Genomic DNA, 22222 nt, shown 5'->3' with positions numbered 1-22222 from the left:
CTCTTTCAGCCCAGGACGTAGATAATGATCTTGTGGAATGAGCAGTCAATCTTTCAGGGAGTGCTTTGCCATTGCTTTTGTATGCCATAACAATTGCTTCTCTAATCCAACGGGAAATAGTTGATTTTGAAGCCTGTAATCCTTTATTTGGGCCTGCAAATAACACAAACAAATGACTCGATCTTCTGAATTGTTTCACCTTAGTCAGGTATGTCAGAATCGCTCTTCTTACATCAAGACAGTGCCAATCATTTTCCTTTGAATTTTTTGGATTATCACAAAAAGAAGGTAGGACAATTTCCTGGGAACGATGATACGATGAATTCACTTTAGGAAGATATGCTGGATCAGGCCTAAGAATTATCCTATCATCTAAAACAGTCATTAATGGATCCTTCACTGATAGTGCCTGAAGATCTCCAACTCTTCTTGCAGATGTAATTGCCACTAGAAAAACCACCTTTAAAGTTAACAAATGTATTGATATTCTTTCCAACGGCTCAAAAGGATCTTTAATTAATGCCTGTAGTACTAATGGTAGATCCCAAGCTGGCATAATCTTCTCTGGCACCCATCTTCCCATTTTGATTACTTTCAAAAATCTCATGATAAGAGGCTCCCTAGCAAACTGTTTATCCAGAAAAACTGATAAAGCCGCCACTTGAACTTTTAATGTACCTGGAGCCAACTTAAGATCCACGCCTCTTTGTAAAAAGTCCAACACATCAGGTACATCTTCTCCTTTACTTGTAGCCTTTCTCCATGCTAAAAAAGTCTTCCAAACCCGAAAGTATATTCTCCTGGTGACAGGCTTTCTACTTTTCAAAAGAATGTCAATCACCTTTTCCGAACACCCTTTCTTTCTTAACAGGACCCTTTCAGGATCCAGGCTGAAAGTTGTAACCAGTGAGGATCTGGATGAACAGCCTTCCCCTGTATCACAATGTCCCGAGACACTGGTATCTTGAATGGATCTTCCATAGCCAAGTTTACTAACTGTGGAAACCAACATCTTTTTGGCCAAAAAGGTACCACTAATATCATCTGGGCTTTGTCTCTTACCACTTTGCACAGAACTCTCTGGATTAGCCTGAAAGGAGAGAATGCATACATCAGTCCCTCCCCCCAGTGGACTGAGATTTCGGTTCGACTGGGTTCCTGTCTGTATAGAGCAAAAGTCTCTGGTCTTTGCATTCTGAGCTGTAGCAAATAGGTCTAGGATTGGTTGACCCCATTTCTCTACCAGCATATTGAAAATACGCGGATTTAGCTCCCACTCGCTCTCCAGAATTAACTGACGACTCAGGGTATCTGCCCACACATTCAATTCTCCTTTGATGTGCACTGCTGTTAATGAGACTATATACTTTTCTGACCATTCCATGATCTCTAGTGACAGGTTTAATAAACTCTCTGACCTCGTTCCTCCCTGCTTGTTGAGGTACGATATCACCACCATATTGTCTGAAAAAATTACCACCTCCTTTTGAAAAATCCTGTCCTGGAAAATTAGCAAGGCATTCTTTACTGCTAATAGTTCTCTGAAATTCGATGATCTCCTCGAGATCTCTGTGGACCATTTTCCCTGGGCTTGTAGTTGAGCACAATGAGCACCCCAACCCCAGGCACTGGCATCTGTTGTAACTCTTACTGGGTCGTTTTGTCTCCATTTCCTTCCTTTGGAAAGAGTCTCTGAACTCCTCCACCAATCTAGTGAAATCTTCACTTCTCTGGTTATCAATATCCTGTGATCCAGAGAATCCTGTGTCTTGTCCCAGTTCCTCAAAATGCTCCTCTGTAAGATTCTGACCCCTGAACCCTTTCTACCGAGATCACTAACTTTGATCTCTTCTCCTGCGTTAGAGAAATAACCTCTTTGTCCGTGTCTATCATGAAGCCTAGAAACTTCATACTTCTTGATGGGGTCAGATTCGATTTTTCTGTGTTTATTAACCAGCCTAGAGATTGCATCGTCTGCAGACACAGAAAACAGTCCCTTTTCAACTGGTCTTTGTTCAAGTTGATGATCAGGAAGTCGTCCAAATAAGGTATCACATTCACATTCTGTAAATGCAGAAATTGGATCATTTCCGCAATTACCTTTGTGAAAATTCTTGGGGCTGATGTCAGACCAAAGGGAAGAGCCCTGAACTGGTAATGGGCAACCGCACTTCCCTTTTGAATGGCAAACCTCAAAAACTTTTGATGACCCGGATTTATTGGCAAGTGCAGGTAAGCATCTTTGAGATCTATTGATGCCAAAAACATACCCTTCATCAGCACATTCCTCACTGAATAAATATTTTCCATACGAAATTTCTTTTCCTTGACAAAGGGGTTTAACTCCTTGAGGTTCAGAATTACTCTCTGATCTCCCGATGGTTTCTGTACTAGAAACACATGGGAATAAAAACCCCTGTTCATCTGTTCTGGAGGAACTCTGCAAACTACCTTCTGAGAAACTAGTTTTGCCACAGCCCTCCACAAAAAATCTGCTTTGCTGCGAACCCTTGGAAGATTTGTAATATATTTTCTGACTGGGGGCAAACCTTGAAACTCTAGACGATAACCGTCTTCTATGAGTTTCAAAATGAAACGGTTGTCGGTGACCCGACACCAGTTCTGAACAAAATACTGCAGTCTGCCCCCTACCTGTATCTGATAGTCATTTATCTTCAGAAGTTTTGGGATTTCCTGGCTTATTGAAGGCCGATGAACCCCTACCTCTTCCTCTAGAAAAAGCCCATCTGCCTCTAATTCCAGACTGAGCCCCTCTACCTCTTCCTCTGGCGAAATAATTTGTTTTTGCACGAAAAAACTTCTTATTAACCACTTTCTTCTTTTTGTCAGGAAGTCTTTTACCTTTATCTACTGATCTGGTTAACACCGATTCTAAATCTTTACCAAAAAGTAGATCACCTTCGAAGGGCATCGCACAAAGTCTCTGCTTTGACGTGATGTCTCCCTCCCAGGTTTTTAACCAAATAGATCGTCTAGTAGCATTAGCCAAGGCAGCCGCCCTGGCAAAATACCTCAGAGCTTCTGCTGCTGCATCTGCCAGGAAAGCTACTGCCTTCAAAATCAAAGGGATAGAAAGCAAAATATGCTCATGTGGAACTCCTTTAATGAGATCCTCCTCAACCGCTTCTACCCAAGATAATAGATTACGTGCCACACAAACGGAGGAGACCTCTGGCTTGAAACAGAACGTAGCTGCCTCCCAAGTTCTTTTACTAAGCACATCCGACTTTTTGTCCATTGGGTCTTTGAGTAACCCAGAATCCTCAAAAGATAGGTCAGAATCTTTTGAATACTGAGATATCGCAGCATCAATCTTGGGACATTTGACCCAAACTGCTTCATCGGATTCAGAAAAAGGAAACCGACGCTTAAAAGAACTTGGTATGAAAGCCCTACGTTCCGGTTCCTTCCACTGGTCAGAAATAATTTCTTTCAGGGAGGAATGCACTGGGAAGGATCTGCAAGGCTGACCCTTTAGCCCCTTATATATTTTATCCTGAGCAGACAATACAGGTTCCGACACTTGGATCCCCTCATTTTCATATATAGCTCTTAACAACTCAGGAGTATCTTCTGCAGAGAAAAGATATTTTGACCCTTTAGAAGTAGAGGGTTCTTCCTTCAGTAAAGGACTATCTCTTTGCTCTCCTTCCTCCATTGAATCCTGATCTGAGGCTTCACCTTCCTCCAAAGCAACCTCAGGCTGGGAAACTTGACTACTCATAACTTGGCTCTTTTGCACCGGATCAGCCATAGCGGTACGAAAGGCCTTGAAAGTAGTACATAATTCTTCTCTAATCATAGAGACCAGATCCTGAACCACATTAGTATCAGACTTTACAGGGGTTTCACATTTCTGACAAATTGACTTTTTCCAAGTCGTGGATAACTTTACATCACATACATCACATCTTCTGGATTTTTCTATACACTTAGCAGGACGAGTAGATTTAGCAGAGCTACTATCCGATCTCTTATCCCTCTTTTTAGTATCCACACTGGTCCCCTCTTGCTCCTCCATCACCTCCCCCTTAGGTCTGGATCTGGATGAGCTGCTTCCTTTCTCTGTATTTTTCTGAAAAAATACCAGAGAAAAAGAGTTTTAGTTGAATCCCTTGTTAGAAACACACATATACTCAAGTCAACAACCATATAATACCTGTCCTGAGGCAAGAGCATTGCTCTGGGCGCTTTGCACTGCAGCAGGTAATATTGAATCTGCAGGAGAACCGGGCTGCTCCATCTCCCAGATTCAGCACAAACAGAGTGTCCGATTGCACACAGACCCTGAGTCTGTTAAGTAAAAACTTCCTCCGCCCTCTGTCAGGCAATCAGTAAAAGTTAAATTACCTGCAGCTGGCCTCTGCCTCCGTACACATCCGGACGCCGAGTCCACGAGGCGGAAGAAACACAGAAGACACAGTACTTCCACCGGAACAGCGTCATCTCCCGACGTAAGTGCGCATGACCTACGCGTCTCCATAGACGCATGTACGCCTGACGTATGTTCTGACTCCGCGCGAGATCCAAATTTGCCGTACGCCTCCATCTCGCCGTTATGGCCGCCGCATCGGCTCCGCATTAACCGCCGCCTCAGACGCTGCTTTCTCCGTGCACCAGCCGCCATCTGAGCCTCCTCCCGAGCTCCTTAACCCGGTAAGAGACCACACAGGGGGAAATACAGGGGAACCTGGCTCCCACCAGAACCACCAGGCCATGCTAAAAAATAACAAAATTCTGTCGCAGACATTGGCTTATGCTCCCGGGTGGACCGGGAAACACAAAAAACTGAGGATAGGGGGAAGAGGTGGAGCTATTTATAGTATTTTTTAATTGGCTTGTGTTTCCTTAGGGGGAGGGGCACGGAATCTCTCATATTGAGGCCATCCTGAGGGACGTTGGAAAGAAATAAAAGGTATTTTCCAATTATTTCAATAACAGTGTGTTACACAGGTGCAGGGGCAGCGTAAGCACTCCAGGTAAATGTAGGGCTTGTTCACACTACCAGCGCTTGTAATTTGAAAAGCTCTTGCTAATGCAATGCTATGGGTGATTTTTATACAATCACATCCCTCAAGTGAGATCACACACATCACTACATTCGCAAGAGCTTTTAAAATCATAAGCACTTAGGAAAAGCTCTTGTAGTGTGAAGCAGCCCTAAGCGCAATACAATTAAGCTAGAAAACATTTTTTCAAAAGCTGATTTCATTTAGATATAATAAAACCAAAAGCTGCTGTGGTATATGGTCACCTGAGATGTCAGGCAGATAACAATGACGCTCGCCAGTCAGAGGTTAGCTCCCACACAAGTCATACCCCCCTCAGAGCTGCCCTGACCTCCTTCACAGACAATGAGCAAGCTTCCAGCCACCGTCCTTACACTGAAATTAGGTCTTGTACTGTGAGCAATGGTATTAGAATTTAGATTTCATTTTGCAGAGGATTTTATGATTGCTGGTAACTAGTTACTTACTTTAAGCTTCCTTGCAGCCTCCTGTTTAGCTTCCTGATTTCTGGCCTTTAAAATAAACACTTAATTTTAGTTAAGCACGCAATATAAACCAAATAGAATAATTTATGTTAAATGATGCCGGTTCCTTTACAGTAATTCTAGAATTGAATAAAAATGGATGCCATTCTGATCTCCTAAGAATGCCAGTTTCCAAGCTGTAAGGCTGGTACTCTCTCTTTCAAATGGAATTCAGTTTTCCAACAATCTGGCACTGAAAATATACAGGTAGACCCCGACTCAAAAACACCCGACTTACAAACACAAAAATGTGAAATTTGATTCTGTGGGAATTTTTTTTCTATAAGTTTAGAAAAAATAGATTAAATACCATTTTTCTTTGAATTTTTTTTTAAACTTGACATTTTGCTGTGGAACACGGAGGGCACAGGTGGACAGAGGTGACGCAGTAATAAGGCAGAGGAGGCACAGAGGGGGACACTGAAGGCACAGGGGAACAGAGGTGACACAGAGGCAGACACTGGAGATGTAAGATGTACAGAGGACAGAGATGGCACAGTGTTTTTACTTATGGACAGATTCAGGTTAAGAATGTACCTACATAACCCATATTTTTTTGTTAACCGGGAACTACCTCTATTTATTGTGCCAAAAATTTTTTATATTTGTACTCACTAATACTATTTTGTAGTGGCAGAAACTGTTCATTTTGTCCTTCTGTGAGAGAGACTTTGCTTTCACTGGCAAATTCAGAGCCAGGGCTGTGGAGTCGGTACAAAAATCCACCGACTCCGACTCCTCAGTTTAGGATTCCACCGACTCAGACTCCTCCTCCTCTAATTTGCATATTACAATCTTGTTGATTGAAAGTATGTAACATGAAATTCGTCTCTTAACTGCCAACGCTTAGGAATTTTAAAAGACAACTGAAGTGAGAAGGATATGGAGACTGCCATATTTATTCCCTTTAGTCATAGACTAAAACTAGTCCTTGGTAAGAGTACTTGTAGAAGGTACAGAGCGGACCAAAGAACATCTATCAGGCCCTAGGCAACGTAACTGTGGGTACATGTAAGAGTGATGTGCAGGTACTTTGCAGGGGAATAAGGAGATTCTTCCTCTTACACATTCTTCATGCACAATCTGAACCAGGTTTATGGGTGATAGACAACACCTCTGTGTTCAATGTGCACAACATTCTCAGTGGATTCCCTGCAGCTCTGTGGAGAGTGCATATGTAGAGTATAGTACTACTGTGTAACAAAGCAAACCTGAGACAGATGAAATTAAAGTTTTATACATACCTGGGGCTTCCTCTAGCCCCCTTCAGGCTAATCAGTCCCTCGCTGTCCTCCTCTGCCACCTGGATCTTCTGCTATGAGTCCAGGTACTTGAGCCAGTCTGGAGTAGTGCGCATGCACACACTCCGCCGCCGAGAGCGTACTACACCTGCGCAGCACTGTTGCGCAGGTGCAGACCGCTCCTGGCTGTGGAAGCGGCATGCGGCTGGACTGCGCTGACTGGCTGAATTACCAGGACTCATAGCAGAAGATCCAGGTGGCGGAGGAGGACAGCAAGGGACTGATTAGCCTGAAGGGGCTGGAGGAAGCCCCAGGTATGTATAAAACTTTTCTTTTCATCCTTCTCAGGTACCATTTAATTCGTAGTCACCAAACCACATTTTAACAACATATCAAATTATTTGATTTCATGAGCAAAGAGAGTGCACATATTTGCATAAATCAGCATCAACACAGAATTATTTCCATCTCATTGACCATCTCTATTAGTGACACGGCTACACATCAGGCTTTATACTTACAGCATAGATAATATTTCGTATATATAAGAGATTCCTGTGTACACATCATATATACAGTCAAAATCAGATGTGTATATCTGACTTTAAAAATACGGGGACTGCTTTATTGAAGTATGAACATGTAACTAATTTTGATTGGTTTATTTCATTTTTGTGGACTAAGCACAGCTATTACTGTATGTATAAATTATTTATGATGACTATTATCTGAGAAATAGAACATTTTATCTTATTTTCTATTTTAATTACAGTTTTAATTCGTTAGGAGTCGGAGTCAGTGCATTTTTTCCCGACTCAGACTCAGACTCCAGGCACCCAAAATTGCCCCGACTCCGACTCCACAACTCCGACTCCACAGCCCTGTTCAGAGCACACATGAAATTTCCCCTGTCCTCTGTGATCTTTGTAATGCTTGAAATCTCCCATTAAAATGTACCGAACGTAATAATAATAATAATTTAAAAAAAAAAAAAAACGCATTGCATCAGGAAACATAAACATGTGTCAATGTGTTTACAAGACACATATAAACAAGACACCATCAAAGGGATTCTCCAATTTGCATAAAGCAGATCAAAATGCAAAACAGAATATCAATATTTTACTTATCGGTATAAAAATGGCGCCCAATTCATCAGGTGGTGCAGTAATATGTACTACTATAAAGGAATACTGTAATGGGGAAAAATAGTGAGTATAACTTACCTGGGGCTCCTACCGCCCCCTGTAGACGCCCTGTGACCGCACCAGGAAAAAAAAACATTCCCCTGGTCCCTCGCCGTGACTTGCTTCCGGTATTTGCAACTTTAATGTTGCAAGCCACTGCACCTGCGCGGCCCTGTGCATACTCGCTACCGCTGACATCGCTCAGGAGCTTCCTGCGCAGAAAGCTCCTGGCGACTTCTGCAGGAGGGAGGATGCGCGCAGTGGCTTGGGACATTAAAGTCGCAAATACCAGAAGCAAGCCCTGACAGGGGACCAGGGGATCATTTTGTTCGAGTGCGAGCACAGGACGTCTATGGAGGGCCAGTAGAAGCCCCAGGTAAGTTATACTCACTTTTTTCTCATTCACTTAAGGGAACCTAAAGCAAGGCTTCCATATTTATTTCCTTTTAAGCAATACCAGTTGCCTGGCTGTCCTGTTGATCTTTGGCTGCAATCATGTCTGAATCACACACCTGAAACAAGAATGCAGCTAATCCAGTCAGACTACCCGATTTGCGTGTGTGCATGTTAGAGAAAACACCTGCTCTGCTTCATCCTTCACTGCTCAGCCTGCTTGTTACCAGCCCTGATAAAATCCCTGACTAAGCATTCAGTCTGGCTTTGCTCAGGAATTATAGCAGAGCCAGAAGGGGGCAGGCTTGGGCTTGAAAAGACATCAGAGAAGACAGACTCAGCTATAATGATTCCTGAGCAAAGCCAGACTGAATGCTTAGTCGGGGATTTTATCAGGGCTGGTAACAAGCAGGCTGAGCAGTGAAGGATGAAGCAGAGAGCAGGGTAGGTGTTTTCTCTAATGTTCCCACTGATATATATGGTAAATACAAGAGGGTGCGTCATCTCTGGTGCACTTCAAAGTATTAAAGGCAGAGGATCAGCAGGCCAGCATTGTTTTAACGGAAATAAATATGGCAACTTCTTGGTTTAGGTTTCCTTTAAGGCAACCATTCTTTATGGCATTGACGAGTACCAAGCTAATGGAAGCAGCAGTTTAAGCAAATTTGAGTAGCACAAGATGGAAAAATGATTGTAGCTCTACGACTGGAAATGGATTGTTTGTCGGGCTGCTTTCTCACAGTGCATGGCCGACCTTACTGTCATTCAACTGTGCCCACTCTCTTGAATGGCCATATACTGTACTTCAGCACACTAGTAATTATTATGAACAAGCAGCTGATTGTGGGAAGGCTCATATTCTGCATATAAATATGTAGTCAGTCTGGCATCTTCATGTTTAGTTATTCACGATTTCTAAAACAAACTCAGGAGATTAAATGGAAGCTACTTGTTCACAGTAAAAAAAAAAAAAAAAAAAAAAAAAAATTTACAAGACTAACCTTTCTTCTCATCTTCTTCCTCAGCTTACTTAGCTGAACTTTTTCTACATCACTGAGAATATCTGTAGTAATAAACAGATCATCAAGAAAGATCAGGAAAAAAAAGAGGGATTTATAGTCCAAAAACACATACGGTATGTAATGGGTAGCTAAACTAATATTTTGACCCAAAGTATTCTACATACTGTCTAAAGAACATGCTACATACTCTTGTAATGGCTGAGTACCTTGGTTTTCCAGCTTCCTCAGGAGTTTAGCATCAGCTTTGTTCAGTAGGTCTATCATCTTCACTTTTGGGGGTCGCCCTCTGCCCCGCTTTACTTTATTCTCCCTGGCTTTAGCTTTTTCTAAATTACGAGGCCGGCCCCTCTTTCCTGTGATAGCCAAGATACGGGAGGGGATCTCCTCAGAGTTCAGCAAGATCCACTGCGGACCCTGGAAGAGATAAAACCAGAACTCATTACCACTCCGTTACAAAGAATGCTGTGCAAATCTCACATGTATCAGCTGTTACTTTTACCATTACACGGAATTCAATGGACTCCAATCCTTATCTCATTCCCACTTACAATAACGTTACAATGCCCTCTCAAGGCACACATGAAGCTTTATGGCTTTGCCGCATTTTGGATGCGATCCCATCTGTGGCTGCAGTAGCCAAATCGCGCAATCGCTCTATGAATCGTGCTGAAATTGCGGCACTTCCGCAATTCTGAAAAATCGCGGGTACTTTGTGATTTCCCGCAGAGTGCCAGTAGTGGATCCCAAGCCTAGGTACCCAATGCTGGCTGCACACCTCCAGATTTTAATATGACTGTTTGAGGCTCGGTTTCCCATCTGCCATCAGACCACGTGGGGACGTGTACTGTCTGCTCTGATGGTTTCCTGCAGTCCAGCTGTAGCCAGGGGGAGAGGCTTTACCTTCATAGGATATACTGGGAACACATCCACCTGCCCGGGATGATCACGGACAGCACAGAAATGCAGCCTGCTTACCGTAACTGATCCAATGGATTTGTTGCAGGCTGACAAGTGTGAACGGTTCCTATAAATAAAATAGGAGCCGTACACTGTCAGTTTTGCGATTATGTCCGTTCTCACACACAACCTAATATACATGGTCCACACAGAAATGCATTAGACCAAAGCTAGTATTAAAACCATGTAAGTGGCAGGGCAATACCAGTTAATTAAAAGGATGCATATTGAAGGTTGCCCTCTATGAAGCACGTGAGCATTGGACCAACCAGAGCATTACCCAGGAGCCTACTGCATAGCAGTGACTGACAAAAAAAATGAAAGATTATGAAAACACGAAAGTGGGTCGTCTGGTTCCCTTTGGAAGGTGGGCGGATGATAATGCAATGGATATTCCTAAGGTCCCCCTCCCCCTTACCAATTAGCGAGAAAATCCATCAACTTTAATAAGTTGAAGACCATGACTTCCATACAACAAATTATTTGAATGTGGAACTCTATGCACACATATCCTCTAATAAGAAACTTTCCTTAAAATGACATATTACTCAAGTACTTTTATTTTTTGAATGTCATTAGTACTGTTCTAGTTTGGGGTACCGTATAATAAATCTGTTAATTTATATGAAAACAGGATCTCTTGTCTGCTTTTGGGAGGCAAGCCCACCACTTCCTCCAAGCATTTTTAAAGGTTTTATGAATTTTTATCCTGCTGGCACCTCTGTTCCACATTCAAATACACTGTGTCCACTCCTGGTGGAGGGGAGTGCTACCCCCTATCTTGATTCTTTTCTACAGAGAGCGACTTCTTAGCCCTGAGTGAGGACAGGCCAAATCTCCTCACCTGCTTATACAGTGGTTGCCTGTGTGGTAACCCACGTTTGTGAGTATAATTGTTCTCACTTAACCATTTGATCAATTATCTTAACATACTGCACCATATTGGGCTCTCGGTTTTCTCTTTTATATCCATACAACAAATGCCTGACATGCATCTGAAAGGGAGTGAGGTTTGTAAAATCTGACTGGTTTCATCAGACAATATGGGCATTGCCACACAGAGGGTGGAAGTGCAGCGAGCTCCTGGGGAAATATGTGCAACAGGCTGAGCTATGAGCCAGGAGACTAGAGCCTCATCATTTTTGTACATCCTTCATGCACTTCATTAAAACCATTCACAAAAACATGGCTGGAGTACCTTACAAGTAGAATTATATTTTATCACATTATTGATTTAAAAAGCGTCAACATATTCTGGAACAGCGTAAAGTCATCATTGCGGACTTACTTTTTACACTGCTACTTGCAGGTGTAACTATCCAACAGATCTGCAGGCAGGTTAATGGCATTTATAAACCGTGAAGGGAAGTGGCTGTCCTCTGAATTCCTCTCATTTCACACTCACTTTAAATCAAGTTTTCCTATTCCAAATACAACAATGCAAAGGGACCGCAAATATATACAGTAATCACTACCTACCATCCCCATCCAGTGATGTGCTACAGAAACTCAGAAATCACAGATATTAGGATCACGACTTGTACAGGTTCAGTTTTCATGAAAAAAAAGGCATTAAGAGGAAAACGAAGATCTTGAAATCCAGAGTGACTTACATCTGTGCTTGGGCGTTCCTCATAGAAGTCTCCTACAGGCATCCGAGGACTGAAGCTGAAGTGCTCTCTGCGGACGCGGGGATCAGTATTATTCTTAGACAGGTACTACACGGCAGCAGCACAGAAAGATGGTATAACAATGTTTAGTAGCATGAAACATAATGCACTCCCCACTCTCTTACAGCTTTTATTCCAACTGTGACTAGGAAAGCAGACACTCCTAAAACAATACAGGCAGGTCGTAAGATAGCACAGGCCCAATCACATAAACTATGTTTACAATGATTTAGTACTATACAGAGACAAAGAAACCTGTGAAATGCAACATTTACCTTAATGACCTCGGGAAACTGTTTCATTCTTTTGCCACAAGGAGCGTAGTACCAGGTTTCTCCCTGCCAGCGATGGTGGCCCTTCCTAATGCGGACTTCTCGTTTCCACCTGCAGAAAGTGTCAGGTGCATCCATGTAAATTCACAAACATACCCCAAAATGCATATTTCATATTAATATATTAACATGTAACAGTTAAATCCTCCATGTTTACACGACTTCCAATTATTTCAAGGCATCAGGTTAACTGCAAGCTACCATTGTACTTATAACCTGGGGATTGCTCAGGGAAGAGGTGAGAGAAAAAATGCACACAAGCTAGAAAAGAATAAATAATGTTGCATGAGAAAGCAATTCCAATGAAGTTAGGCTCGGTTCACTTTGGCATAAAAAAATTGTTTGATTAGCGGACCATAAGGGACTGGATCCTGTGAATCAATAAGATCTGTTCACAATGCTCTGTTCCAAGGGATCAGTTTAGCCTGTTCCGCTGACTGGAGAGACAATTTATTATTCCTGGGAGATTCTATATACTAACCAAAAACTATATATGCACAGACCCTGAAGCACCTGTGGGCGGTGGCTTAGTGTGGGCGGTGCAACTTAGTCAAGAAATTATTAAAACAATAAAAAAATTAACATTTGTTTAGAGCTCTATGTCCTGGTTTGACTAGCAAGATTTGTAACTAAAGAAACAAAAACAAACAGTGGGGGAAAAGTTAAAGTGTATCCCCCATAGAAAACAATATTATCAAGTTATCAGTCACGAAATCTTTGCGCTTCTTATGTCAGACTTGTTTACTGCTTCAGAAAATCTGATAAAACACCAGTAGAAATGAAGGGTGTATTTTTAATTTCATTCAAACATTAAGGGCGCGTTTTCACTTGAGCGGCGTGCGTCTGCGAGATACGCACCGGCTCTTCCGGGTCTGCGGGGAAAGCAGGCAAATCCCATCAGCCTTGCCATGCACGGCTATGGGATCCGCGCCGATTCGGATGGAAAAGCCGGCAGAATCGCTAGCGGTAGCGATTCGGCCGGCGTTACCATTGCACCCTATGGCAGAGTTTCCCTGCACTATTCGCCTGCGGGGAAACTCTGTGGATTCGCAGCAGTTTCCGTGGAAACACGCCCTAAGACTCCAAGGTGTACATCACTTGTATCACACTAGAGTTATTATTTTCAACTATTTATTGGGTAACCATTTGCTTTGTATGTTTCTACTGTATTAAATTCACTAATGAAAAGGTTTGGAAGCAAAAAAATCTACTATAGAAAGCACACATAAGGCAGATTGTGAGGTAAAGTGATTTTACTTCACTTTCTGCCCAAATAACTGCAATTCAAAAAATTGGACAAAAAAAAAAAAATTGTCTCTTGAAAAGGGACACAGCAAGAAAAACATGACAGCATTTGTTACTCTCCCTTGTTTTAATCAGGCCTAAAGCCCAGAATGGAGCTGTACCCACAGTGCTAGAACAAGCCTTCATTAGCACTTACCTATGAAAGGCAAAGCATACACACTCAATGGTGTCCCTCACTGTGCAAGAAAAACGAGTGCAATAACTTACCCATGCAGCAGAGGCTGACGCACCTCTTCTGGGGAAGCAATCCTCCTACGACCCGGGGTCCCTGAAGAGTAATGTGCAGAGTTATGAGGTGGAAAGATAATGCATTAGATTTCCAGAAAACATTCAAGTAAACATATCAGCACTTCAAGGAAAAACGGAAGTGAAAGGGATCTGGAGGCTGCCATATTTATTTCATTTTAAACAATTCAGTTGCCTGGCATCCTGCTGATTTTTCATCAGTAGAGTCTGAATCACACACCTGAAACAAGCATGTGGCAAATGCAGTCAAACATCTGATCTGCATGCTTGTTCAGGGTCTGTGACTAAAAAGAAGGCAGAGGATCAGCAGGGCAGCCAGGCAATTTACATATCCCTCTCACTTCAGTTGTCCTTTCAAGAATTCAAGCCAAAACCACTTTAAAGGCGTTATCAGGCTGTTTTAAGTAAAATAAGTACTCCCTCCCGGTCCCCGGCGATGACGTCAGGCCGACCTCCGGAGCGGACTGCGCACGCGCAGTAGTTCTGTGGCTGTGCAGTCCGCTCTACGCGGCGGTGATTGACAGCGCCGCTCGCGCAGGCGCAGTACAGGCCGACCTCCTTCATTGCCGGGGACCGAAGGGAGCTGCGGCAAGGGACATGCTGGGAGCTTGTGGCTGGAGGAAGCCCCGGGTAAGTAGCACTTATTTTACTTAGCTATTTAAGGACTGTGCTAATTGAAATCTACACCCAGTTTTGGTGGGCTCCTGGCTGGCAGGGAGTAGATTTCAATTACCCGCCGCTGCGCGCATCTGCTGTTTCCGCCGCTCCTCGCCGATCGTGCCGCTCAAACCCAACAACTGAACAGGTTGGTTTTCAGTCTGGATTTAAACACGTCCAGAGATGCAGCTGTCCTCATCTAATGTTAATAGAAGAATGGCTATAACTCTAGCGTCTTTATTTTTTTCTTTGACCCCATTAGGATGCCTGTACCCCACTTCCTACCCTGGTTGATATCTTTAACCAGGGCCAGTAGTACAAGGAAAGGTCTGTGAGGACACAGTTGTCATTAAAACTCAAAATGAGGAGTAGTTTAGAATGTCTAAACCAAAATGGTTTTACTGTGGTCAGTGTTTCCCATTAGGGAAGAGTCTGTTCTCTTCCTGTTTTTTGGTGACGCGTGACCAGGAGGAAAAGTGATAGTAATCTATCTAACATGGACACCAATAAAGGCTTCTAACTACCCCCTCAAACGTATAGGCTGGAGTTGTTCTTTATAGCATTTATTCATCTCTACATATACAGAAAGTCAGTAAGACTCTATATTCTTGTGAGAGATACATTTAAAATAACTGAGTAATAAGATACATTTCCCATTTAAAGCAAACCTGAATTTGACAAAAAAAAAGTCGATTTTGGTCAAATTGAGTCTTTCAGGTGCCTCATTGTCCCCTTCATTGTACAGCTGCACCTTCCAAAACCTCTACGACTAGAACTTAAAGGGGCACTATGGCGAAAAATTGTAAAATTTAAAATACGAGCAAACATAAGAAGTACGTTTTTTCCAGAGTAAAATGAGCCATAAATTATTTTTCTATGTTGCTATCACTTACAGTAGATAGTAGAAATCTGATAGAAGTGACAGGTTTTGGACTAGTCCATCTCTTCATAGGGGATTCTCAGCAAGGCTTTTATTCTTTAGAAAGATATTCCCTAAAAAGGATTTAAACAATGATGCTGGCCAGCTTCCCTGCTCGCTACACAGTTTTTTTGGGCAGTTGGACAGAGAAACTGCCATTCACTAAGTGCTTTTGAAAATAAATAAATCCCAAGCTGGGCCAGAGGGATGGTAAGGCAAGAGATTTTCTTTGGCAAGTTGTAAAACGAATTGCAGGGGAAACGCACTAACAAGGTGTCAGGCTTCAGGGAGATAAACTTTCCTTGTGTTTAACAGGGACTCTGCTTGCACTGAAACCCCATCTTATCAAAAGTCACAGAAAAATATATGCAATTGTGTGAGCTTCTCTTACAAACATTGTTCCACGTATACCACATACTTACACAGATCATTCAGTACGATCCTTCATGTAGATCATTAGGCTACCATTAATACTGGTGATTTAATTTACCTTTCACTTCTAAATGCTCAAACTCTTCCTCGGGAGGGGGTGCTTGCTTGCACTGACTTCCCCGCCTCTTACGGGTCACTGCAAAAAACAAAAGTGGTAATGGTTTAACCATCAGTGGTAAAAAAAAAAAAAAAAAAACACTTTATCTAGCTATCAATACATCTATACTGACAGATGGATACTGAGGAAACGCAAGGTCACACAGCATGACTTTGGGGGTGCGCATGTTCACTTCAGTAACTAAATATACATTATTGTGCTGGTGTGATCTACACCTGAACTCAGGATCTCTACTGCGCACAGAATGTATGTGCCAGCTACTCTCCCAAACACTGTTCCACACAGCGGTGGGCTTTCGAGTAGTTTACTACTTCAATTCGGAATCTGAGTAGTAAAGTATGGTTAAGTTAACCTCCCGTTGCCTGTGGTCACACGTGAAGTTATTAGACTTCATTTGAATTCCGAATTCGAGTAGTAAACTACTCAAAAGCCCACCACTGGTTCCACATATAACATCTGCTTGCACAGCTAAACCTCCTTTTAGGAGAACTTCCTACCCTTGAATGTCTACTTTAGCTGTGAGACTCAGAAGCTGACAACACCTGAAACCTGAGTCACATGATGCTTGTAAACATAAAGACATTGGTCGGCCAATGAGAATATTCCTCTCTTTTACCAGAAATACCGATTGATAGATGGGTTTAACAGAGGTCAAGGCCCCCGGCTCCCACTTAGGTGAGAAGCATTTAGTGCTGAGCACGTCTTCTGCTGGCCACTAAAAATTAAAAGAACATGGTGTCACAAAGTTAAAAATGTTAATACTTACCTAAGGAGAAGTAAGCCTCTGGATCCTCCAAAGGCTTCCCACGCTGTCCTCTAGTTCTCAGTCGGGAGCCTCCTGTACATTGGGGCGGTATTCTTCTGGCATGAACGCAGTGCTTCACCTACCTGAGCATGGCCACCTCTGCGTAGTACCATGGAGCCGCTTGAGCACAAGCGGCTCTGGTTTACTGCACAGGCGCTGCTGTACTTATGCAGGCACAGTATGGCCACGTTTGTGCCCGAGGAGTAGCGCAGCCCCGATACAATTACCAACAAGCACTCGTTGGTAATTTTCTGGGGGTCCACATTTGTTGATGGGGGACCAGAGGATGGCGTGGGAAGCCTCTATAGGATCCAGAGGCTTCTATCTTCTTAGGTAAATATTTATTGTAACTTTGTGATGTCTTGGGTACACTTTACAGTTTGCATCTTTGATGACATTTTATAAATAGGCGAGAGTACTTGGGGTGCTGCACCCCCTACTTTCTGGCAAATAGCTCCCAAATCACTATCTGCCTGCATGTTCTCAAATCACTGGGTCATTTTTAAGCTTAAAAGGAAACCAGAGACGATAAAGGTTTTCGGGCCTGTTTCCACTACAGCGGATTCTGGATGCAGAAAACTGACTCCAATGAATGCCTTTTGGAAATCTGCATCAGAAAAATCACGTTTAGTGGAAACAGGCCCATAGGCATTCATTGGAGTCTGTTTTTTTGCATCCAGAATACACGTGTAGTGGAAACAGGCCCATATACATACCTGGGGCTTCCTCAAGCCCCATAAGCACGGATTGCTCCCAGACTGCCGTCCTCAGCCAGAGATACATAGAGAGCACACTTCCCTTGCACAGACTGGCTGAAGTTACGGGACCCAGTACCGGAGCTGAGGTAGACTGAAAATGGCAGCGTGGGAGCGATCCGTCTTGTGGGGCTGGAGAAAGCCCCAGGTATGTATAAAACTTTTATCTTTTATTGTCTCTGGTACACTTTAAAGAGGAACTTCAGTGAAAATGTCATAAAAAAGTGCTTTATTTTTACAATAATTATGTATAAATGATTTAGTCAGTGTTTGCCCATTGTAAAATCTTTCCTCTCCGATTTACATTCTGAAAATGTATCACATGGTGACATTTTTACTGCTGGCAGGTGATGTCAGTAGAAGGAGATTCTGCTTGCTTTTGTGGCAGTTGGAAACAGCTGTTACTTCCCACAATGCAACAAGGCTCCCACAGTGTGATGTCAGAACCATGGCCTTGCCATCACACTGTGGGAGGGGTTTAACAACAATATCAGCCATACAAAGCCCCCTGATGATTCGTTTGTGAAAAGGAATAGATTTCTCATGTAAAATGGGGTATCAGCTACTGATTGGGATAAAGTCCAATTCTTGGTTACGGTTTCTCTTTAAATTAGGGTGGGGAAATGAGACAGCCTGAAGTTGATGTCTTTCATAGTGAGGTCTCCTATAAGGAAGTTATAGCGAGATACTAATTAGTTTTCAGCACCTGTTTAGCTGTAGTGAGCACAGTGTGTGTCATTAAAACAGCAGTGGTTGAATAGCGTACTGGTTTGGGGCTCCACCTCTGACACAGGGTTCAAATCCTGGCTCTTTCCAGTTCAGTAAGCCAGCACCTATTCAGTGAGTCTTTAAATGGAAAGATGTATATCATTTTAAAGCTCTCTTTCTCCTCTTTCCAATGATATATAAACCGCAACCCTAGCTATTTTCGCAATTGAAATTGCCGCGGCCGCGATTTCAATCGCGAAAATAGAGAAAACTAAAAGGCGTAGGGCGACGATTTAGGTGTCGTCAGAAAGAGGAGAAAGAGCTGTAAAATGATATCCATCTTTCCATAGTTACATTGTATTACACAGGGCGACTTTTTTTCAAAGTCAGCAGCTCTATTCAGCAGATTTCAATCGCGAAAATAGCGAAAACTAAAAGGCGTAGGGCAGCGGTTTATATATCATTGGAAAGAGGAGAAAGAGAGCTTTAAAATGATATGCATTTTTCCATAGTTTCTGCACTGCTCGGAGTCCCTTTAAGCAAGACTCACTGACACTGCAGAGTGGCCTACTGAGAACAGCCATTTATAAGCCAGGTGCTGCTTGGTTTGAGCATTTACCATTCCGGTTACTCTCTAGACATGTTAACTCAGATTTTACCTTTCCCTTTTCTTGGATGAACCGCTTTCGCGGGAGATGGTGAAGCTACCCTGGGCTCTTGGGTTGTATCCTCAGCATCAGTTTCCTCAGATAACACACTTTCCAATGCTGACTCAGGTTCTTCACTTTTAGTTTCCTTTGGACTGTCTGGACTCTCCTCCATCTCAGATGCATCTGCAAAGATGGCACATGTGTGCATTCACAAACAGCAGGTTCCCAAGACCCAAAAGCATGTCCATTCTCAAATTCCTGCATCACACTAACAAGACCACCATATAACAATTTTAACAGCAAATGGAGTTACTCGGGCTGCAGAAAATTGACTTGGTGGGTTGGGAAATTGTATGTTTACTACTGTCAAACAACATAGCCGAAGGCAAATAATAGCACTACATTTACTGATGGAGCATCCTAGCTGGTACAGGGGAAACAAACCTGCTAATGTCCAATTTTCTCTACACAACTAATAAGTTTGTAAACCACTTTACAGCTCAGCTACACTGTATAAGGACATTTGACATGGCAAGCTGTATTGCCATGAAGTATTCAACAAGGAGCTAAAGAATATACTTGCAGTGCTGTAGACAAAGCATAGATAGAAGAAAAGATCTCAGAAAGACAGTCACTTTAGTAACACAAAGAGCCATGTACGAGTACCTTGCATTTCACACACAAAGAACCATGTACAAGTACCTTGCAATGCACAGTCTCCTAACTCAGGAGAATCAGACTCTGCAATGACTAAGTCAGAACTTTCTTCTTCAATCACTGGAGGATCATTGGCAATGCTTGAAGATGATTCCATATTCAATGCCTCTACCAATGAACTCTCATTTTCTTGGGTTTCCTCATCTGGTTCCTTAGAATAGTAAAATGGACTAGAGGCTGGTTGAACAGGTAATTCTGCATCTAGAACATTAATGATAGAAGAGATTAAAATCAAAGCCAATTGTCATGCAAGAGAATTTTTATTTAGCAAAAAGTGGCCTTAGCATACAGGTGAAATCCAAAAATTTTGAATATCATGCAAAAGTCGTTTTATTTCAATAATTCTACTTTAACCACTTCAGCCTTCTGTCGTTTTCACTTTATGCATCCGAGCAATGTTCACCTCCCATTCATTAGCCTATAACTTTATCACTACTTATCACAATGAACTGATCTATGTCTCGTTTTTTCCGCCACCAATTAGGCTTTCTTTGGGGGGTACACTTTGCTAAGAGCTACTTTACTGTAAATGCATTTTAACAGGAAGAATAAGGAAAAAACTGAACAAATGCATTATTTCTCAGTTTTCGGCCATTATAGTTAATACATGCCTCCACAATTAAAAAACTCACGTATTGTATGTGCCCATTTCTCCCGGTTATTACACCGTTTAAATTATGTCCCTATCACAATGTATGGCGACAATATTTTACTTGGAAATAAAAGTGCATTTTTTCCGTTTTGCATCCATCACTATTTACAAGCTTATAATAAAAAAAAAAATAGAAAGATTTCATGTTTACATAGATATTTAAAAAGTTTAGACCCTTATGTAAATATTTGTGTTTTTTTTTTATTGTAATTTTTTTTTATTCAACATTTTATGTGGGTATTTTTGGGAGGGTGGGATGCAAATCAATTTTTTTTTTACATATTGGTCTATTTTTAATTTTTTTTTGCATTTTCATGCAGTTGGCTTTTTGGCCACAAGATGGCAGCCATGAGTTTGTTTACAATGACGTCACTCTAAGCATAACACGGACGCATAACACGGACGCTTAGAGTGACGTCGGGGGAAATAGGAACAGAAAAACCTCAGCTTCCGTGCGAAGCTGACGGTTTTTCTCGGGGGTAGAGCAATCAGTGATCGGGCACCATAGCCCGATTCACTGATTGCCTGGCAAGCGAACCGCGGGCCGGGAGGGGCGCGTGGCAGCGCACATGGCCTCCTGGGCGTAGCTAGTACGTCCAGGAGGCCAAAGTAGTTAAAGGTGAAACTAAATCTATGAGATAGGAACCCTTTGCCAGTGTTTTGGATTAATTAGCTGATTAGAATCTGACACAGAGCCTAGAATATTGAACATTTTCGCAATATTCTAATGGTCTGAGATTTTGATTTTGGGGTTCTCAAACTGTAAGCCATAATCAACCTTATAACAAATAAAGGCTTGAAATATCTTGCTTTGCATATAATGCTTCAATATCATATATTAGTTTCACCTTTTAAGTTGAATTACTGAAATAAATGGACTTTTGGCACGATGTTCTAATTTTTTGCGTTTCTCCTGTAAAATCTGTTCAAGTGTAGTTTTACACTGGTTTATTCAAACACCCAGCACATGTAGTGTGTATTTTGTGAACTATACCATATGTTATTTTCTAAAACTTTTACCATAATATGCAAATTAGAAAGCTTTATGCATGGTTTGTAAACAACATTTGCCTTATTCGTTTTTTATTACCGGGATGGCTGGAGTTGCAGTGTTGACATTCTGTACCAATGTCTCATGTCGCTTTTTTTAAATTGAATAACTGTGTGAACTGTACAAATACTCTACCTCTTTCCCTTTACCATATACAGACTGTGTACAGGGAGGCGTTTTGAGGTGACACCAGCCAGTCTTTTCTATCATCAACAAAGCTGACCCTGCCCAACTCCCCTCCCCATTCTGCAGAGGAAGGAGAAGAAGCCACCCACTAAGCATTACATACAGGGATTTTCTGCTGACTAACTGCACTATATGTGGTTATAAATGCTGTCAGTTACTGCATCACTTAACTGGAGGGACCTTGTTGACTAGCACATTTGCAGCTCAACTTCAGGAGTCACATGATTAGTTGATTAGAACCCACCTGCAAAGAATCAAATATCTCGCAAGATGTGTCACCATGCCTGCAAAATAGGACTTTTCTGAAATGCCCCGACTCTGCAACACCACTAAGAAAGCAACATGTAGACTAAAGGTAGCTACTAACAGTTCACTTTCCAGTGAAAAATCGTCTGAGCGATCAGAAATTCTGATTGGAAGTGAAATATTGTAATTAATCGTTCACTACACCATCAACGAACCAATCCTTACTTCCTATCTATCACAACCAAAAAAAAAAAAAAATAAATAAAAATAAAAAAAAAATCAAAATTTTGGTTCGACGAAACTTTATTCGGGCGACATTTTTTTCACTCGTTCATAATCGATTGTGTCCACCAATGGAGATTATTTACAACCAATCGGATCAGAATTTCTGATCGCTCAAACGATTTTTCGCTAGAAAT

General features: G+C 42.1%; 1 protein-coding gene and 1 long non-coding RNA gene across 6 annotated transcripts in view; one reads left to right on the top strand and one right to left on the bottom strand.

Annotated features, from left to right (window-relative positions):
- The window catches only part of BAZ2A (bromodomain adjacent to zinc finger domain 2A), a 112197-nt gene that overhangs the window by 27613 nt on the left and 62362 nt on the right, over positions 1 to 22222 (bottom strand). For all 5 annotated transcript variants that reach the window (XM_068267560.1, XM_068267565.1, XM_068267562.1 and 2 more), the window contains 9 exons: positions 19654 to 19869; positions 18961 to 19134; positions 15974 to 16051; positions 13869 to 13929; positions 12300 to 12408; positions 11968 to 12072; positions 9604 to 9811; positions 9377 to 9438; positions 5498 to 5542 (listed from right to left, as the gene is read on the bottom strand). In XM_068267560.1, coding sequence (XP_068123661.1) covers positions 5498 to 5542; positions 9377 to 9438; positions 9604 to 9811; positions 11968 to 12072; positions 12300 to 12408; positions 13869 to 13929; positions 15974 to 16051; positions 18961 to 19134; positions 19654 to 19869 — 1058 coding nt within the window. The remainder of the gene's footprint in view (positions 1 to 5497; positions 5543 to 9376; positions 9439 to 9603; positions 9812 to 11967; positions 12073 to 12299; positions 12409 to 13868; positions 13930 to 15973; positions 16052 to 18960; positions 19135 to 19653; positions 19870 to 22222) is intronic.
- LOC137545852 (uncharacterized) lies at positions 15624 to 21727 on the top strand. Its single transcript, XR_011026112.1, has 2 exons — positions 15624 to 15693; positions 21530 to 21727. It is a non-coding gene; the product is annotated as an uncharacterized lncRNA (long non-coding RNA).

Source organism: Hyperolius riggenbachi, chromosome 2 (genome assembly GCF_040937935.1).
Source record: "Hyperolius riggenbachi isolate aHypRig1 chromosome 2, aHypRig1.pri, whole genome shotgun sequence".
Lineage (NCBI taxonomy): Eukaryota > Metazoa > Chordata > Amphibia > Anura > Hyperoliidae > Hyperolius > Hyperolius riggenbachi.
Note: the sequence above shows the minus strand (reverse complement) of the source record. Positions and strands in the feature narration are given on the sequence as shown.